This window comes from Acanthisitta chloris, unplaced genomic scaffold, assembly GCF_000695815.1.
Source record: "Acanthisitta chloris isolate BGI_N310 unplaced genomic scaffold, ASM69581v1 scaffold16562, whole genome shotgun sequence".
Classification (NCBI taxonomy): domain Eukaryota; kingdom Metazoa; phylum Chordata; class Aves; order Passeriformes; family Acanthisittidae; genus Acanthisitta; species Acanthisitta chloris.
In genome coordinates this window covers 39,962-60,542 of record NW_008662337.1, presented here as the reverse complement: position 1 = coordinate 60,542, position 20,581 = coordinate 39,962, and the positions used below count along the sequence as shown (strand labels likewise).

Here is a 20,581-nt window from a genome sequence, read left to right as displayed (position 1 = left end):
AATGAAAACTGCAAGAGACTTCCTGAAATTCTTCTTATTGATACCTACTAACAAGTCTTGTCCTGTAGTGTCAGTCTCAGCTTAACATTTGCCTAATGTAGGTCCCTTAAGCAGCAGTGAATTGTGCACAGTTCTCCCCAAAGCCACCCAGAGCTGCAGAGCTTGGAATCTTCATTTTGAACTTTGGGGTGAGAGTTTCAGACGAGTTCATTTCTCCTCAAGAAGTAGTTGTCAATGTTTGCATAGTATTAAGGCTGTGAGAATAGAGGGAGAAGCTTAACCACGTCCTCCTGGTAGAGGGTGATGCTGAAGCATTGATCAGTCTGCCGGAATGTAAATCCTGGAGTTCTCCTGTATGAACCCTCATATGATTACATGGTTCAAGGCCAAACACTTTATAGGCAGTTGGACAAAAAAGTTCTACTAACAGATGTTCTGAAAAATACAGTAGAATTCAGAGCCATTTGTGCTTTTTAGAAATATATTTTCTCTTACATAGAAAAGAGGTTTTTTTCTTGCTGAAACTTATTTTAGCATTTGATTTTTCAGAAAAAAAAATTAGAGAGTGATTTATTAGTTGTGAAGTTTAACAGTTAAATTGCCTTAGAATTAAATATATTGCCTTGCTTAATCCCACCAAGTTTGGCAAATGGTTTTGGAATCTGGAACTTGCTGTTGGAGGACAGGGTAGATTTGAGCACAATTTGGCAATATCACAATGAGTGAACCCTCACAGGAAGGTAATATTCTTCTTCCTAAACTCTCTAAGGATGTTCTTTTATATTTTTCATAACATTCAGTGCAGTAAGTTGCTTTTACGTCTCAAGATTAGACAATTTAATCTTTCTTTTTTTATATTAGATGTTGTTGTATTTTTCTCTGTGAAAGCTTAGAGTGAGGCTTGACAAATACAAAGTATTGATAGACAAGGAAACGTAAGTAAGCTGTCTGCCTCTTTTCTGAAGATAGACTTGTGACCAGGAAAGTAAAAGATATCATGACAACATGATGAATTTCAGGTCAGCAGAATCTGCACATACTTCTCATACCATGTAACACTTGGGGAAATGACCAAAGAACTTACTGCACTGAGTGAAGGATTGTGCTTCACACAAATACAGAGACAAATGTCTTCCCTTCAAGCATCTTACTGAAGTGAGCCTGCCTTGCTGTGAACAGTCATGAGTGAGCTCTATCCATGTACCATTTATCTTCCTCGGAAAGTACATTTTAAAGCAAATGAAACAGAACTAGTTGTATTTAAAATCTAGTATCCTGCAGAAAGTACTTGTCAACAGCCAGTGCTCTAATACTAGCAGTAATTCTTCTTCCTGTCAAAGAACCGCTTCTCCACTGGGAGAAGGTACACCAGTAGGTGTAATGGTCCCATGTACATCACAGAAAGAGAGGAGAGCCTCCTTTCTGTGCAGGATTTGGGAACATGACTGCAGCTTTTGTTTTTAGCAGGCTCAGGAGGTAAGTAACAATTTGCAAAAACAAAGTCTGTTTGATGGGATAAAGCTTTTACAGGAGTCCAGTGGAGAACCAGAGGATGAGGCTAGGCAAGTTGGGACATTCACACTTTCAGCCACAGGAAAATGAGAGAAGTTACCAAGGTGTTACCTTAACAGTGTCAGAGCCAGAATTTGGGATGAATTTTTACCACAAGAAGTAATGAATCTAAAAAAGTTAAAGATAAAAAGTTATTGTCAAAGGTTTTCAAGTTGTATTTCATTGCTCAAGTCTGTTAGTTCAGAAACTATGGTAATCTCAATGACATGGCTAAGCACAAGTATTCCTCATTTCTTAAAATGTTCAATACTTAGAAGTGTCTCAGTATTTCAGATCATTTTGGAAGGAAATAAACTTTTAAAGTATGGTGCTCTTCCATTGTGTGCCTTTTGCTATCTTTATATTGTGGAGGAAATAGAACATGATTAGTTGAAGAAATGAGAGATATGGAGGCTCTCATAGAATAGGGCAGTGTCACAAAATCATAATTAAGAAGCAAAATACATTATTTCCTCATGAGAACAAGCAATTCCAATCTCCTGGGTAAATCTGTAATTATTAGACTCTTTGGAAATAATTTAACTGATACTACAGAACAATTCAAGATCAGTTCTAAAAGTCTTGGCTGAACTAAGAGTTTCTTGCTTAGCTTTTGGAATTCATTGTGCTAAAGTTATTCTTATCTCTAAATACAGCATCTGTCTGTCAACATGCAAAAATGTTGCACTGTGAATTTTGTCTGAGACAATTCTGTGTGGGGTGTTGAAGCTTTTCCTATGCAAGGATGCACTAAATGAAAAGCAAAGTTCAATCACATATTGATCTTCATGAGACAACTTCAAAGCTGCAGAGTTCTGCTGATTAAAAATGCTGATTTGAATATACTTTGTTGTATCACAAAGTGCGTAAGAAACATCAGTATGATTGTGAAGTCATGGATAATGGTTGTTTGATAACAGAGCATAGGCCTTCTACTGATGGATAGCAGCAATTTTGGCTCCTTTTCAGACCTCTCATGCTTTAGACTCTGAATAAGTAACATATGATAACATCATGAGCTAAGCTAGTGAACTTCTGTGTAAATGGAAAGATTAAAGAAGAACTTTATTTATAAATCTCTCATCAGTTTTACTGTCAATGTCAGTAACTTTAAAAGCAGAATTGGTTTCATCTTGAATTCTTGATGTTGATGCGATGTCCTGTATGAATGAGATGGTTCTGATTCCTGAAATTAATTTTCCATTTCCTTCCCTCAAACTGCTTTAGATTTGCTGACATCACTATGAAAAGCAGAATGACTTATATATACATAAATCTGGAATTGCTATCAATGTGCTATAAAATACTTTAAAACTTGCTGTGTGTTTGATAGATTTTTATTCTTGTTTCAGCCTTTTTACAGATTATTGGGTTCATGTCTTCAAACTCACTTGCCTTCTGCTACTGCTGTACACCTGGATTATCCTTGGATTGTCAAAAATTAATGATGCATAGAAACGGTTTAATAGATTCTATACATGCTGCATTATTCCTTGAAATTAAATGACATTTGAGCACTCTGAAATGGTGTTTACTGTATAATTTTGTCCTTTGTCTGTGGGGTGAGAACTTGAAATCAAGGTTTTATATATATATGCATAATTTTATTATAGCAGTTTCCCAAAAATGTCACGGTCGTTATTGTGTTTGGAGTTGTTGTTTTTATTTGCAATTTTCAACAACAAAAATCTTTAAAAGGCTACAAATATAAGTGACTATCTTATTTCCTAGCTTTGCAATAGATTTATTTCTGGTGTATAGTCATCATTTCTGTACACAGCTCTGGAGTATGCTAGCTAGCTCAGCTGCCATTTGGCAAGCCCAGATTCCTATTTCATGCATATGTTTTATGACTGTGTGAACATGTGCTGTCTTCTGGGGTGTTTCTGTGGGTGGTGGGATTTTTTTTTTGTTTTGTTGGTTTCCTAAGGGTGTTTTTTCCTTTTCCCAGAGTGATGGGTGCTGCTGCATCTGCTGTAGTTGCTTCTTACAAGGCCTCTTACAAGCCTCACTGAATGTGTCTGTCTTTTATTGCATTCAAGCCATTTTAGAAAAAGAATTATGCTGGTTTTAGAAGTAAAAACTAAATGGTTTTGAACTAGAGTTTGTCCTTTGCATCCATAGTCAAGTTATAAGCAGCATAACATCCAGAGCAAACATTGAGATAACTACACTGTGCTCTTTCCAGCACTACTCTCACTGTCCTCTTTCCTATACTGACCATGGTGCACAAGACAGAAAAGCATCTCTTCCAGGTCACCAAGAGGTCATGATTCTGTTACCAAGGCTGGTGTTTTGGCACAGAGACAGAAATTACAGCAAGCTCATGCAGGTTTATTCAGCCTTTGGATCAGAAGTTGCCTTAAGCTAAATGTACAGTTCCTATCTAGACATGGGATGTGTGTAGTCTTAATTTGGTTTTAAAGGTTTCTTTTATTGATATATTCATGTAATATATCTTTTAAAAAGACAAACGGGGATTGCCTTTTGAAATTCTATTTAGAATGACCTGTGTCTGTATGTTTATATACATATTATATTACAAGTGGTTTCAGTATATAAATATATTATGCTTTGAGTTAATTGTCTGGACTGTTCTCCATGATGTCAGAAGAGATGTGTATCTAAATTGTTTACTCCTGTTTTTATAGATGGCTATACAACAGATGACATTGAATTTTACTGGCGTGGGGGTGATAATGCAGTCACAGGAGTGACAAAGATCGAGCTGCCACAGTTCTCCATTGTAGACTACAAGCTTATCACCAAGAATGTTGTTTTCTCTACAGGTTTGTGGAGGGGAAGCTAAAAGGGGAATTCACTGGGAAGACTTTTAGAAGTGGGTTAATCCTCAATGTGCAATTCAGGATCTGAGCAAAGATGCTAGTAACAAGCATAAATTAGAGCAGCAACGGTGAATTTTGAAAGGAGCAGTTTTTATTACAGCTTTCATAGTGTATAAGGCATCATTCATTAACATATGAAGAGGGCACAGTAGTCTGTCACGTAAAGGCTCATTAAATGAGCTGTATTTTCTATTTTTCTATGAAAACTGATTAATCCACTTATAAACCTCTGTGTCATAAACCCGACAAGTAACAACTTGGTCTGTAGGAAATTTAGGAACCTTTTTCTCACTATTTCTAGATGTTCCTTTTGCCAAGCTGCGGATATATTAGACTAATTATTTTGTCTTTAATGCAAAACCTTTAAAATCCTTGTTCCACAGGATTTGCAGTTTAGCCTATTCTAGGAAGTGCATGACTTTCTGAAGGCTGAAAAGATGCTTTCTGAGGAGAAGTAGAAAATCAGATTGGATGGCATAAAATAAAAAACAAAACAAGAAACTAAACCATTTTATTGGCATTAAATTGTTCAAGAGAGGCAAGAGTTGTGTAAGGCTATTACACTATTCTCTACCTACTTGGAAAACCTGTTAGTTGTGTTAAAAATTTATCTTCAAAACTCACTTTCCATATATGGCTAGAAATCATCTTTGGAGGGACTATGGAAGGATTGTGCATCCCAAATTCTTTAAAACCAAGCAGAAATTGCACTTGAAAAATGGTTTCTAGGCACCTATTTCAGCAAGTGTTTCGCACACTAAAATATTTCTGTTGTCCAGTTACAAAAGACAAGTGCTGAGTTTCTTGGACAGAAGCTTAGAATAAGGGTTACACTGATGTGGACATACCACAGTTTGCCAGGAAAGAGATGTTTCTATGCTTTGTTGCTCTGACATGTATTTTGGCTCTTGATTGTTGAATATTATGATAATCAGCAGATATGCACCTCGAGCATCCTTGTACCCTTAGAATTAAAGGTTATTTAATCCCAATTCTTGCTAGAAATTCTGCAGCTGATTATCCTGGATCTTTCAACTCTGAGTGTATTCTATGTTGCATGAAACAATAAAACCAAAATGACAGAAAAATGTTTTCAGGCTTTATACAAGTAAATTATGGCCATACCAAATATTCTCTTTTAGGTGCCTACCCAAGGCTGTCTCTCAGCTTTAAACTTAAGAGAAACATTGGTTACTTCATTCTTCAGACCTACATGCCTTCTATTCTGATCACTATCCTGTCCTGGGTTTCCTTCTGGATTAATTATGATGCTTCAGCTGCAAGAGTTGCTTTAGGTAGGCATTTTTACTCATCTCATGCAGTGTGCATTAGCTGAATGCTTTTTCTAGCTTCTGGCTTGGTGGATAGTGCATGATTTGAAAAATAAATCTGTTAGATCTTTTTATGTCTGGCTTGTTAAGCTTTGTATTTTTTGAATCAGCGTTTAAATCATGACAATTTAAATAAAAATTAAAGTGATTTCATGTCTGAATTAGCTAACTGTATAATCATTGTAACCAGAATTAGCCTAATTGTCTCAACATTTTCTGTTGTTCTTTTACTGCTTGGTTTTTCTCCAAAGAGAATGCATTTAGTTTGCTTTTGCCCATGGCAGTCCAGAACACACATTCAGTACTGTGTTACGGATTAAAAATTCATTTTCCTCTCAGGTGTGGATGAATGTTTTACTAGGGTTGTCCAGCTAACTTGTCCTTCAGTTGAGGGGTAAGGCCACATTTCGAATACTCTGTCCTGTTTAGGGCCTCTCAATTCAAGAAAGACATTGAGGTGCTGGAGCATGTCTAGAGATAGGCAACGGAGCTAGGGTAGGGTCTGGAGCACAAGTCTGATGAGGAGCAAGTGAGGGAGCTGGAGGGGCTCAGGCTGGGGAAAAGGAGGCTCAGAGGGGACCTTCTTGCTCACTACAGTTCCCTAACAGGAGGTTGGAGCCAGGTGGGAGTCAGTCTCTTCTGCTAAGTAACAAGTGATAGGATAAGAGGAAATGGTCTCAAGTTGTGCCAGAGGATGTTTAGATTAGATATTCGGAAAAATATCTTTGCCAAAAGGGTTGTCCACCATTGGACTAGGCTGTCCAGGGAAGTGGTGGAGTCACCATCCCTGGAGGGATTTAAGAGTCATGCAGATGTGGCACTTAGGGACACGGTTTAGTGGTGGACTTGGCAGTGCTGGATTAAAGGTGGAACTTGATGATCTTAAAGGTCTTTTCCAACCTAAATAATTCCATGATTCTTCTTTTTTTCCTTGCTGTTACCTTACATTCCAAAAGCAAAACTGTTTCCCTAATTAACCTCTGGAGTACTCTTATATCTCATCACTAATCCCATGTGTGTTTGTTTTTACTGTGCCTCTCATCAGAGGACCCAAACATGTTACAAAAATAAATATCTGAATCTATTGCCAAATTTTGTATAAATCAGACCGATTCCTGCCAGTACAGCCCTCATATACCTAAAATAAGTAAAACACCATAAAAGATCCTATTGAGAATTTGACATTTTAACATTATAGAATACTGTCTAAGTTTTACCAGACCTTTCTGTGTAGCATTTTCCCTTAAGAATTTGAGACTGCAGATATTCTGAAAATCCTGGAGGAAAGCAAGATAACAGTGACTATAGCATGGTAATTTCTAAGTGAGATTCATTACAGAAGGTTGCAGTTTAGATAGTTAAAAACATTCTCATGGAATCCAACTACTGTTTGTTTGAGCACAGTTTATTACAGCTATAATGATTTTTTGCCATACAAAAAATAAAAGTCCAAGCTAAGGAATGAACAAAATGTTCCTGTACAAATTCAAACACAAAAAGGAAGTCTGCAGAGGGTGGAGGCAAGGTCAGGTAGCCTGTGAGGAATACAGGAAAAGGCTGAACAGCCAGGGATCAGGTTAGGTAGGCTAAAACCCTGATAGAACTAAATAGGTCCAGAGACAGCAAGAAAATCTTCTTTAGGTATGTCGATGCTAAAAGGAAGATTAGAGGAAATGTGGACCTTCTCTGGAAGGAAATAGGAGACCTGTTACCTGTGATCTGGAGAAGACTGAGCTACTCAATGACTTTTTTTGCCTTGCTCTTCATGGACAAGTGCTCCAGACACATTGCCCAGGTTGTGGAAGGCAAAGGCAGGGACTGGGAGAATGAAGAACCACCTGCTGTAGAAGATCTTGTTCTAAGGAACCTGAGGATCCCATGCAGGAGTCCATGGGATCTTGATGAGATGCATCTGCACGTCCTGAGGAAACTGGCAGAAGAACTGGCTCAGACACCATCCATCATATTTGAGAAGTTTTGGCAGTCTGGTGAAGTTTCAACTGACCATAAAGGTAGAAACATAACACCCATTTTTGAAAGGGGAAAAAAGGAAGTCCTAGGGGAACTACTAACCAGTCTGTTTCACCTCAGTGCCTGGCAAGATCATGAAGCAGATCCTCCTGGAAATTATCCTAAGGCATGTGGAAAATAAGGAGGTGATTGAAGACAGCCAACATGGCTTCACTAAGGGCAAATTGTACCTGACAAATTTGTTGGCCTTCTACAATGGGGTTTCAACACTAGTGGAGAAGGGAAGAATGACTAACATCATCTACCTGGACTTGTGGAAAGCGTTTGACACTGTCACGCGTGACATCCTTCTCATGACTTCATCCATGACTGAAGAGTCATGGAGTGGATTGCTGGACCACTCAGTGGATAAGGAATTGGCTGGATGGTCACACTCAAACTGTTGTGGTCAATGGCTCAATGTGCAAATGGAGATGAGTGGCATTCCTCAGGGGTCGGTGTTGGGACAGGTGTTGTTTAACATCTTTGTCAGTGGCATGGACAGTGGGATTGAGGGCACCCTCAGAAAGTCACTGAGCTGTGTGGTGTTGTCCGTGCCCTGGAGGGAAGGGATGCCATCCAGAGGGACCTTGAAAGGCTGTAGAAATGTCACAGAAATAATTGAGTGGCTTCAGCACCTCTCCTGTGAAGACAGAAAGAGTGCTGGAATTGTTCAGTTTGGATCAGAGAAAGCTCCAGGGAGACTTTACAGCACCTTCTAGTGCCTAAAAGAGCTACAGGAGAGCAGGGGAGAGACATTTTACAAGGACATAGAGTGACAGCATAAGAGACAATGTCTTTCAACTGACAGAGGGTAGATTTATATTAGATATTAGGAAGAAATTCTTCACTGTGAGTGAGGTGAGACAGTGGAACACATTGCCCAGAGAAGTTGTGGCTGCCCCATCCCTGGAACTGTTCAAGGCCAGGTTGGATAGAGTTATGGGCAACGTGGTCTAGTGGAAGTTTGTCTACCCATGGCAGGGGGGTTGAAACTAGACAGTTTTTAAGGTTCCTTTCAACCCAAACCTTTCTAGGATTCTATTAATAATGGACAGAGGTTGGACATGTGTTTTTCCCCCAGAAAAAAGAAATATTTAATTTTTCATCTGTAACATTTGAATATTATGAACTATTATGCTAGAAAATTAAAATTATTTCTATCACTAAGCTTGTCAATTCTTTTTTTCCAGGAATCACAACTGTGCTCACAATGACAACAATTAACACCCATCTTCGAGAGACTCTTCCCAAAATTCCCTATGTGAAAGCCATTGATATGTACCTTATGGGATGTTTTGTCTTCGTTTTCATGGCTCTGCTGGAGTATGCATTGGTCAACTACATCTTCTTTGGCAGGGGACCTCAGCGTCAAAAGAAAGCAGCAGAAAAAGCTGCCAGTGCCAACAATGAGAAATTGCGAATGGATGTCAATAAGGTAAACTGAAATGGAGATATATTTTTAGCATTTCCCTGGGAAGGCAGATTTTCATTTCTGCCAGACAGTGCTTTAAAATGTAATTTCTTGTAGAAAATGAGTGGAGTAGGATTATTATGATCTTGTCTTAGCTCTGCAGAGCAGCATACTTAGCCACCTCAGCAATGAATGCTGCCCTCTAGCCTGGAAAGCTGAATGACTTGTTTCGAAAGCATGGAGTCAGTTAAGCTTTACTGAGAGATATTTTGTTAGTCAGGATGTAGAGTTAAATATGTCTAATCTGTTTCCAAAGGAACAAATCCAAAATGATGGCTGTAGCTGATATTCTAGTAAAAGCTGTATGGAACATTGGAATTGAACCTTAAATTTAACCTTCTTTCATACATCTATCAGATAAGTTGGATATGAAATACTTGCTACAGAAGTGTTTAAAGCTTGACAAGTTTGCATATTTTCAATATATAATGGCTCAGGACTAAACTGATGAAATGAGGAACTGCTCAGAAATAAAGCATCAACATGCTGTGTACTTAATTTTGAATCTAAAAATGGTCCCCTGGGGATGGAGAAGTGAGACAGAAAAGACATTTGCCAAGAGACACACTTTTGCAAAAAGTATCCATTATGCTTAATGAAAATGGGGCACTTATCATAAAGCACTTGTAATTTGTCACTTTGACCATTTCAGATGAATTTCACACAGTGGCAAATCTGGGCTGAATGCAAAAATGTACTCAGTGTGAAATGTATAAACTTTCACACACATGTGCAATTGGAAACTTAAATTGTCTTTGGGGGGATTTTTTTTTTTTGCATGGGAAGCTTTTTGTAATTTGTAATTCTGCAGAATATGCCAAGGGGAAAAAAAATCAAAATCAGAATAAAAAAAAAATAAATCTATTTCAGAAGAAAACAAGGGATTGTTTGTGAATTGGAAACATAAGTTTCATACAGCTCTAGTGGTGGAATTTCTCATCTTTGTTCAGAACTTCTACACTTCTACACACATAGTGTGCCTGCAGACAGAAGAACATTTTGTTCCATATGTGCTGGAACAATAAATATCCATCACATGTTGACAGCATAAAACAGTTTTATAGGTTATGGTTTATGGTGTTTTTAGATGGGGAGTTATATTGCCATGACTCAGTTCTCACCCATTCATTAATTTTTTTCTTTTTAATTTAAGAGAAGCTTTAGTGTTTGTTTTAGTTGTAGTGAATGAAGGCACATGCATAGTGATGGGATTAATTTTGATGTTATGTTTCCATAAATCATCTTTTACCATTGTAAAGTGCATGAAGACACTGCAAAATCTTATTCTATTGGTGATTTTTTTAGCAATGAAAAAAACCAGCTTTGAGGTTTTATATAATTTCTCAAGTTCTGTTGTTTGGAGGGTTTTTTTATTCAATTTCCCTTTAAACAATTGGTGCTATAAACTATCCTGTAAGTAATTTCATAAGACTAGATCTGTGTTTACCTGAAGCCTTTCCTTTAACATCAATGGAAATTTAAGATCCATAGGTATCAGGGTGCCACCACTAGCTGAGGTATATTTTGGTAGACTGTATCACTTGTGGTATTTTCTGTATCATACAATAGATATTCAGCCTTGTAACAGAAGAGCCCAAGTCTAGTGGCAAGTTCCTGACCATGAAGTAGAATTTGAAAGCATTAACTAGTGTGCTAATCCCATCCACTAAGCAGAGTAAATTAATTCCACTAACTGTTGCAGAAATTTGCCAGCCAACGGGATTGACACAAGGTATACTGGGAACAACTTTACATTATTTATGGGGTTTTATACTGAGCCTTTTACTTAATATGCTAGGCCAGCATGGTTCATAGTCTATGGCAGTTCTGCTCTGGTCTCCAGATACACTCTGATCTGATAATCAGGTTTGCAATTCTTTGAGCCATAGACAGGGAATCAAACAGGAGAGGATCAGAGAACTGTGTCCTACTGCGCAGAGACTGCTCTGGGGAGAAGGAAAGGAGATGACAGCTGTTCTTGTTGTTTGACCAGCAGCAAGAAAACAGATTCATATTTAATGGACCTGAATATTTTATCTATTAAAGAGAGCCAAATATTACATAATTATTTTCATGTATAAGATCTAGAAATGGGCCTGAACTGCTGAATTTAGTTCAGATGCAGTTTTCCATAAAACCAAAGCATTTTAGAAATGGGATCAAATGAACACTCTATCTCTAATTAGGATCCATCAGTGAAGGACTAGGTTTACAAAGTATGAGTGTTCTTTTGTGATATTACAGTATTCCTCTGGATTCATTACATGCAATGTAATGTGTAATAAATGTGAATTTATCAGAACCAGATACTATGTGAGAATAGATTCATGCAATGGGTAATAAACCTCAAAACATGAAGATGAAAATTTCTATACATTCTGTTACTGTGTTCAGCTTATATATTGTAAAACAGGTGGATAAATAGTTATTGGAATTGCTGCTTGTGGCACAGAATCTATGTTTATACATTATAGACCAGAAAATCTGTTACAGATTTCTTCAAATTCCAACACACTGTTTTGATAACAGCCTTTTACAACTTTTCAATCAACAAAAGGTAGTGAGAGGGGAAGTGCTGCTCAGTCCTTTCATCCACAACTACTTGCAAAATCAAAGAAAAAGTTAATTCATCCTCCCATTATGCTATTGAATTCTGTGGCATGGAGAGATTTTAGGGCAGACACAGGCACTGGTAGTCTCTTTGGTTTTGCTCACTGTTACTCAGAAGATACTAGAGAGCCTACAAACTGTACAGAAGCACAACAGAAGCTGTTCTTCCATGACTGTAGTAAAAGTTGAATGCATTATAATTCCTTGGAGTTTTGGTGACTCAGGATGAGAAAGTCCTGTTTCTTCCAGGCAAAGACCATCAGGCTGACTGCAGAGCTTCCCCATAGCTATTCCAGATGAAACTATGGCCAAATTTTTCTTTATATTTCATATCATATTCATATCATATGCCAGATATGGTGGGTTTGGGCTTGTTCTGTTTTGTTCGGGTTTTTTTAAATCATAGAATGGGTTGAAAGAGACATCAAAAGATCATCTAGTCCAACTCCCCTGCAAAGAGCAGGGACATCTTCTACTAGATCAGGTTGCTCAGAGCCCTGACCAACTTGACCTTAAATGTTTCCAAGGATTGGGCATCCACTACCTCTGGACAACCTGTGTTGATGTTTCATCACTCTCATTGCAAAACAATTCTTCTTTATATGTAGTGTGAATCATCAAAGATTTTGACTTCATATATTGCCTCATTTCAAAGATTTTTTGCCCTGTTTGGAATAAGGGAAAGGAAGAAAAGGAATTCAGCCTATATCTTGATTTGCTTCTTGAATACTGAAACGTAAGTAGCAAAATCATGGAGAAATTTAAAAGGAGGTAGAACTCAAGGAAGATTCAGACTCGATTACCAGCAGATACATTACCACAGACTTGTTAAATCATTGCTTAATTTTCTTTGCAGTGAGTTCAGGTTAAAATGACTGTGAGTATGATCATTCCACTCTTGAAAATTCTTAAGCTGCATTCAGCAATTTGTTCCTTTAGTCTAGCTCATCATCTTTTGCCTTTGTCAAGGCCAGTTGTTCTCTTGGTAAATAATCATTTTGCTGCTTAGAGGTAAATCACTGACTTTCTTCTTATTCTAGACATCCTTCATTAGTTTGAGATAGCATTCACATCATTTCCTCATCTCTTTTCAAGCTTATAATCTTACGTCTTCAAATTCCTTTCTTGTCTTGATAATCTCAAATTTCTTATTCACTATGTTCTGAATGGCATAGTACTGCAAGCATATGTAAGGATAGGTAAACTGGGAGCATTGTATTTCTGCTGGAAGACCTAGCATGTCATAAAGTATGCTATATATACTCCAAGGCATTACTATGTCCTTTTATTCTGTGGACTTTTGTGTTTTAAATAGGAATGTTTGCCACATGTAGGAACATTTCATGCTATCTTTTCTTTAGACTCAGGGCACTAATCTAATATATTGTCAGTGCTTCTTCAGGATGATTAAGAGATATATTAAAATATAAGGCCAACTTCCAGTTTCCCAGTGTCATTCAGCTGACTGTCTTCCTATGAGTAATTGTACATATATCTGGGGCATGTCATCTCTTCAGTTTTAAGATAATGTGTCAAAGGCTTTACCAAAATCCATAAATTATATCTGTTGATTCTGTAGTTACCTACAAATGGTCTGGAAGGATTTGGTCTAAAAACCTCTGCGAGACTTTTATTCCTCTAGCTGTAATTTATTTTTTCTGTTTTCTCTCGGCATAGAAGGGGGCTGGGGGAGACAAACAAGCTACTGTGGTATAACCCTTGAGGTTTTCTCCTTTATCAAGCCTGGCATTGTCTTCAAGGAGACGACTAGCTTTCAAGGTAGATCCTGGTACAACTGCAAATGATTCCTTCTGTAGACCTCCAGTCATTATAACATACTTCTGTTAGCAGAGGTCAGATAATGACGTTTCTGTTGCTCTCTCAGTACTGATTTATTACCCCCAAATTTCTTTGAGAATCCAGTAGTCAAATTATTTTTGATTAATTTTTACATTTTCTCTCAATTTGTTGGAGCCAATAATTTTCCCTTTGATATTTCCATCGTGGAACTGTGCCTGAGATGGGCTTATTGAAGCTGACCACTGTGATGTGTCTGATGCATCTTCTAGTCTTCTGCAGTGACCTCGCAGGCTCTGTACTTGCCATATGTTTTCCTGTGTTCCTAAATTCTCTGTCAACCTGCTGCATATGCTGCTGTTACGTCGTTTGGATTCTGTTGCTCTTTTTTTCACAGTTGCTCATCGAACTCATTAGATCAGACAACTAAGTACATTCATTGACTTCTCTGGAGGCATGAAATGCTTTTCAATATCAATTATGTCTGTGTATTTGTTATTCTGGATAGATCAGAAAACCTCCGTTACAGCTATGTGGTAATTTAATGGAAACCAGGACTGTCACTGTAAAGACCATGGTAAATGAAAGGCTGATTCTTCTTCCTCTATAAAGAAGTGCTGCTTACATCTTGCCATCTGTACGTTTGACAAGGGGTGATTCTAATGGAAAAGCAGCTGTCTGCCATCCTCTTCCACAGCATCCGAGACTGGAAGTGTGTCAGGCAGCAGAGATGATACTCACTGTGAGTATTGGTATCAGTTCCTACATGAAGACTCTCATTAAAAGAAGGACTGCAGATCTGTCTCTTTAAGGAACACCTTGTCAGTCTTTTCTTAGACATCACTGTGGTTTCCTTACCAGAAACAGGATGTGATACTTGCGTTTTTTCAACTCAGATATCAAACCTTATAGAGGCATTACCTTAAAATGATTTGCTGCCATTTTGCCTTCAATTTCTAGTCCTATCTTTCTAATTCTCACCTGCATGTCATTCAGGTAGTGTTTAAATTATTTCTGAAATATTTAATTCTTTTTCTTTATAATTGAGTGATCTAGGTTTAGAAGAGTTAGCTATTAGCATTTCTTATATACAATTTGTTAGCTATGTCCTTTCAAATAATTTGATTTGCTACGTGACAGAAGAAACATTGTTTTGTGTAATGTAAATACCTCACTGACTGTGGTTTTAGATTGGATGCAGTTGCAGTAATCATTGAATCCTACATGTTTCCTAGCTTAAAGCACAGAGAATGCTGCAAGTGCACAGACAACATACCTTAAGTACATGATCATGCAAGTCACATAAATAAAGCTACCTCTAATTTTGTAGTCTTGCTGCTGTTATTGTGAGCAGTAATAAAGCAATTTCCCTCTGGAAAAGAGGGGGGAAATGTCAGCATATTATGCAACACTTCATAAAACTGTTTATACAGATTTATTCAGTCTTTTTTTTTAAAATAAATGTGAAGTGACACTGCTAACCTCTGCATGTTTAGATAAGGTTTCTTTCCTGAACACAAGCACTTTTTAAAAATATACTGAGTGTATTTTTAAAACAATGAGTAATTCTTTACTCAGTGGTCTGTGTATTACGTAAGGTATGCAGTCAGCATGCCTGAAAGTGACAGTGCATTGCTGCTACATAGTACAAGTCACAAACCAGGCAAGTTGTCAGACTAATGATGTTTTTCTATACAAAATTTGGGTACTAAGTAAAGAACATTGAAGATAAGTATGATAACTAGATCATGCATAGTAACAGATTGAATACAATAGAAGTGTTCTCTTGAAAAGTTAATGTAGGGCTTAGTAAACTAAGAAGGTTTAAACAAATACAGGTATCTTTGCAATTCATTGCCCTCCTGGCCCACTGTTGTTATACCTGGATTAGCACACAGTTGCTAAAGGAGGTGAGATAGCAAGGAAATAACAAATACAATCCTAACCTGCCTTCAGCTGCACTTAACTCAGAAACCTTGGTCTCCTTCAAGTTGTCTTAACTGCTGAGTTTTTTCCCTATGGCTCTTTGACAAAGGAAAAGAGTCTGATCAAGTTAAGCTGGAAAAGTTTAATGATTCTCCTCAGATCATTCATTTTTAGGGGACTCCACTGCATTAGCAGAGTTTTGAGACAAACAGGACCATGAAATTACCTGCTTCACTAGTGATTGCACTTAATTGTTTCAGCTACACAACTGGGCAGGCTGAGGATGGACACTTTCTGGCCATTGTATAGTCTAGCAGGGAAATGGGGCTCCCACAGCATCCTCCTTCCCCAGCTACCCATTTTCAGATTCACTGTGTGTGTGCTATTTGAGCACAGAGACTGAGTGTTTTCTCTTTTATCATGCCAACAATGCCCTGCATTATGGCAGCACGCTTGGAAATGGCACAGTCAGCTGAGGTGCTGGTTTGCTACCTGACATTTCCCACGACAGCTTCCAAACTTCTTTTTGCCACTGTACTAGTGAATAACTGGAAGAGCCTGTGCGTTTTTTGTACTGTTGTATCCACAGATGTCTCTTTTGAAAAAGAGGGGTGGAATTAGATGAAGGAGTGTGTTAACCTGAGCCAAAGTGAATCCACTGATGTGTACCTGCAGCCCTTTGCAGGCCAACTTGTGATGGCTTTCAGTGCGCTGCAAACAGATAAGGTCACTCTCCTCAATTTTCAGTCTAAGGTGTAAAGATGCATTAGCAGGGCTGCAGGCCCAAGATAATAGACCTTGCTCCAAAGAAATGCTCCAAAACAATTAGGCTTGGCTAATGCCTTTATTTCCCCTTTGATTTACTGCTGGCTTGCCTCTGCCCTTTTCAGTTCTCAGCAATATTTGTTCATTTCTATCTGAAGAAATCAAATAATGCACTTCCAGTGAGGAGAAACTTCTGCAAAGGTACCTCAAACTGGTCAGTACCTATTATGTAGAACTGCACCTTAGACCCTATGCAATAGAGGTATTTCTATATACAGTATTAAACATGATTATGTATGTATATATACATATATATTATATGTAGTATAAAGCATGAGTATATATATAGATATAGTATGCATATATATAATATGAAACATGAGTAAGAATGTAAAACATGTTTACAACAAGATGTAGAAGCTTTTGGTAAAAAGAGGATTTTTAAACTGGCTATATGCACAGACTCAGTTAATAAACTGAACAGGATATTAAAACACTAAGGCAACAGGAAGCTCTTAAAATTTCAGTCTAAAATCTCAAATCCTCACTGCTCTATATTGCTGGAGCTAATGCTGCCACTGTCCAGATGTCAGTGAAAGCATTCATCTTCTTTCTTTCTCCTCCAAGGAGAGTTTTCCTTTTGTTTGCAGTACAGGTAAAGCTGCACAAGGACTGATTCTTGATCCAGGGTAAGAAGGTATTTCTTACACAGTAGTTAATTGAAGGACATGTAATAAAGTAGGCATGGATTATAAAAGTTTAGTCTTTCTCCTAAATTTTCATTCATGCATCACCGAGGAAGTACTTGTGTATGAAACAGCAATGCACAGAGTGCTTGGCAAGCCTCTTCGTGTTTTCATAAAACCAGAGTTTTGATAGGAGTGAAATTTGAGGAAGTTCCAGTTTTAGCTTACAGCGCTTTGCAGAAGCAGTCAGAAGGTGATTTGTTTCCACGCTCTGTAGTGGTATTCCACATGACATCTGAATAAAGGTCAAGTCAGCTGCGCGAGGTTTTCTTTCTGCAGCCGCGCTCCTTCGAATGCCATGTTTAATTACTGTAAGACCAGTGTGTGTACACTCTGTTTGTTTAAAGCACGTTATCCCCTTGGCTTTTGTACTGCATCTACAGCCTGCAATCTGCCTATGACTCTGACCTGAACACACTTTTGGCTGATAATAGAATCAGTTAGTGCAGTTCAGGTCATTGTATCAAATTGTGAAGAAATAAGACCCCCAAAAAGACACATGAAACACAGTGAAGGAGAAGAAATGTCTGTAGCTGCAGTCCAGAAGGTGTGTCTGGCTAGTGAGTTCAGTGAATAGGTTTCCCAAAACAGATCAGTTCTAAAGAGTTTGTCAAGGTTTAATTACATAGCCATGAGTCAGCCATTTCTATCCAAAAATTAAGTTGTAACTCTAAATGTTATGTGCTAGGAGATGTAACCTAGTTGTGCTTATGACTCTTGAGATCACTGGATTATGTACACTAGGATGTCACTAAGTAGTAAAAAGATTATTATAATGTAGAAAATGTCTGTTTGTCAACCCCTTTGCTTATATGAGGACACATTCCAAAGATTCTTCCTGGTGTTTAAAAAATAATTTTTCCTCAAAATTCCCCAGCCCCAAAGACTTGAAACATCCTAATTCTTAGGAGAGACATAGTGCAGTCACTCAGCAGAATGCCATGGAGACTGCTTGTCTTGCATGAAGATAAAGATAGATCAAGGTTAATGAGAAGAATAGCCCAAACCACACAGGAATTACAAATCTAGCAGTATTCATAACCAAATATCACTAACGTAGCCTATGAACTGGGCATCCACTTAAGCATGTACAAATTGAATATTTCCTCATATTCTATTTTAAAAGGGTATTAGGGTTTGTCTTGCATATATGTGCATATATGCTGGCCTGTAAAGACCTATGTTTCTCACAAATTCACTTAGTTAAAAATCCTTTTGAGTTCCAGCTGCTTTCCCAGAATTTTGCATATGGTGGTAGACACCAGGAGTTAGTTTCACATAACCTAGGGAAAGTTCTAGGAGGTCAGTAGGATTATGCCTAAATTTATGTAGAGATAAATATATATGTATCTATAAGTGAATATATCTTTTTTTGCTCCTTAGAAACCAGTTTTAAGAAAACATCTGTAATGATATAAGGTTATATTAAAACATAGAGATCTAAACCTTCCTTATTCTTGTGTCTCTATTCCTCTCTTTAGAAGTACAAGAGACTTGAATTTAGTTCTCTTCCCCACACAAAAATTTTTCAAGACTTCTCCTAAGCTTAATGCATCTTAAAGCTATATGCAAAACACCCTAAAAACCTCTCCTTGCTCATGTCCTCAAAACAAACTCAACTTTCTGGTAATATAGTTGTCAGATTCTTAACACTTGTGAGCTGGCCTGAAGATGCAACAGTAAAGGTCACACAGCCTAAATCAACATGATTCTTTTCATGTAAGTGTTCAAAGGTTCCTGCAGGTAACTCGCAATGAAGGTCTTCAGAAATTCAAGATTTTAGCTTGACAAAATTCTGAGGCTTTATACTTTCTAGCTTCTGAACTTTTGGGTTGGAAAAGCATTTTTACATAATTTTGAAGGGCAGTATGAAGGTCTTTTGTTTATTGAAGTATATAATAAATATACCATATTTATCTAGAGGAAAAAAATAAAAAATCCAGTTGCATGTAGGTATCATTTGCAGAGGTCTAACTGTCATGGGAGATGATTCTTCAGCTTTTATGTCTGCTTTCTTTTTGTATCAGGAGGCAAATACAATGTATAGCAATTTGCAATTAAAAAGAAACCTATATTTGGTCACATTAACTCATTATCACAGTAGCAAGTAGATCACCCTTCTGGAAATGCACCTATGAAACTTTCATAACATTTTGGTTGAAATTTACAGGCACAAAAGGTCACCACAATGTTATGAAGAAAACTATAATCTGGTTTTTATTTTCTCTAGAATTAATACATACACAAAACCAATTTAAGTATACTACAAATTTTGCGATGATACATAACATTGATATATATTTTGCATACAGAGAAATTTACTTAGAAACAAATTCGAAATGACTAACCATGTCTTGGCAACAAGGTTTTTCCATTCTTGTCACTCAATTTGAAATGAGTGACAAAATGTTAGACTCTGCCCAAAACAGCTGACTACCAGTGTACAGGGATGTTCCAATTCAGTCAAGAATTCATTCTCTTTTTTTGTTATTTTAAAGCAGAAGACTTTTTATTTTAGTATTGCCAGGACTAGTCCTGTGTGTTTTGCAGTATCTGTAGCTGTGGAACTGGCTCTGCTTCAGGCAACTCAATCTGAACATGATATTGAGAAGTACATCTATGGATCTTCATTAATTTGGAAATTTGGTGTAAAATGCTAGAAAATCGTGTTTCTTTTCTTTACAATGAAAACTTGTCAGTGATTTTCCATAGAAAAATCTCAAGAAGTTTTTTTAAGTTCTTTTTTGTTGCATTAGTTGCAGTTTCTCTCCAGAGTTTTATCCTTGGACCTCACGCTGCCTCTGACCATGTTTATCTTTAGGCTGTGCCCAAGAATTATGTCTTCCCCAAAATCACAAGCCTCAATCTGTTGACAAGTGAGTATATCATGGTCAGATGGGTGAAACACTGGTAGACTGCCATTCAGTCCACCCACTCTCATGACAAGAAAATGCTGTATAGTTCTTTGCACATTATACTTGACTTCAAACAAGAAAAATAACATCTAAGTATTTTCCAGAAGCTGTTCTAGAGGAGGAACTTATCAAGTTTATTTTTACTGTCTACCTCATATATCAAAACCATAACTACATCCAAATTATACCCTAGAATTTTTGCCAGTTGTGGTGATAATCACACTCCATGCATTTTTTGGCTTTCATGAAGCTTTCTTATATAAGCCATACTTTTCTGTGTTTCTGTAGTAGACTTTTGGTGCCACATATCTCTGTGAAATTCTATTTTGTAAGACAACAAGAGAGATTTAGGGTCATAATGGAAGCTTGATGACATTTTTGTCTTATGACAGGTGGTAGAGAGAGTTGTGGTGATAATCACACTCCATGCATTTTTTGGCTTTCATGAAGCTTTCTTATATAAGCCATACTTTTCTGTGTTTCTGTAGTAGACTTTTGGTGCCACATATCTCTGTGAAATTCTATTTTGTAAGACAACAAGAGAGATTTAGGGTCATAATGGAAGCTTGATGACATTTTTGTCTTATGACAGGTGGTAGAGAGTTTAAGA

The 20,581-nt window shown here is 37.4% G+C and overlaps 1 protein-coding gene across 3 annotated transcripts in view; it reads left to right on the top strand.

Annotated features, from left to right (window-relative positions):
- LOC103798315 (gamma-aminobutyric acid receptor subunit beta-2) overlaps positions 1–20,581 on the top strand; it is a 98,918-nt gene that overhangs the window by 69,848 nt on the left and 8,489 nt on the right. For 2 of the 3 annotated variants that reach the window (XM_009070567.1, XM_009070566.1), the window contains exons 3-5: positions 4,203–4,340; positions 5,540–5,692; positions 8,932–9,176. In XM_009070567.1, the coding sequence (XP_009068815.1) occupies positions 4,203–4,340; positions 5,540–5,692; positions 8,932–9,176 (536 nt within the window). Of the gene's footprint in view, positions 1–4,202; positions 4,341–5,539; positions 5,693–8,931; positions 9,178–20,581 lie in introns of all 3 variants that reach the window. The other variant, XM_009070568.1, reaches the window with a different exon arrangement.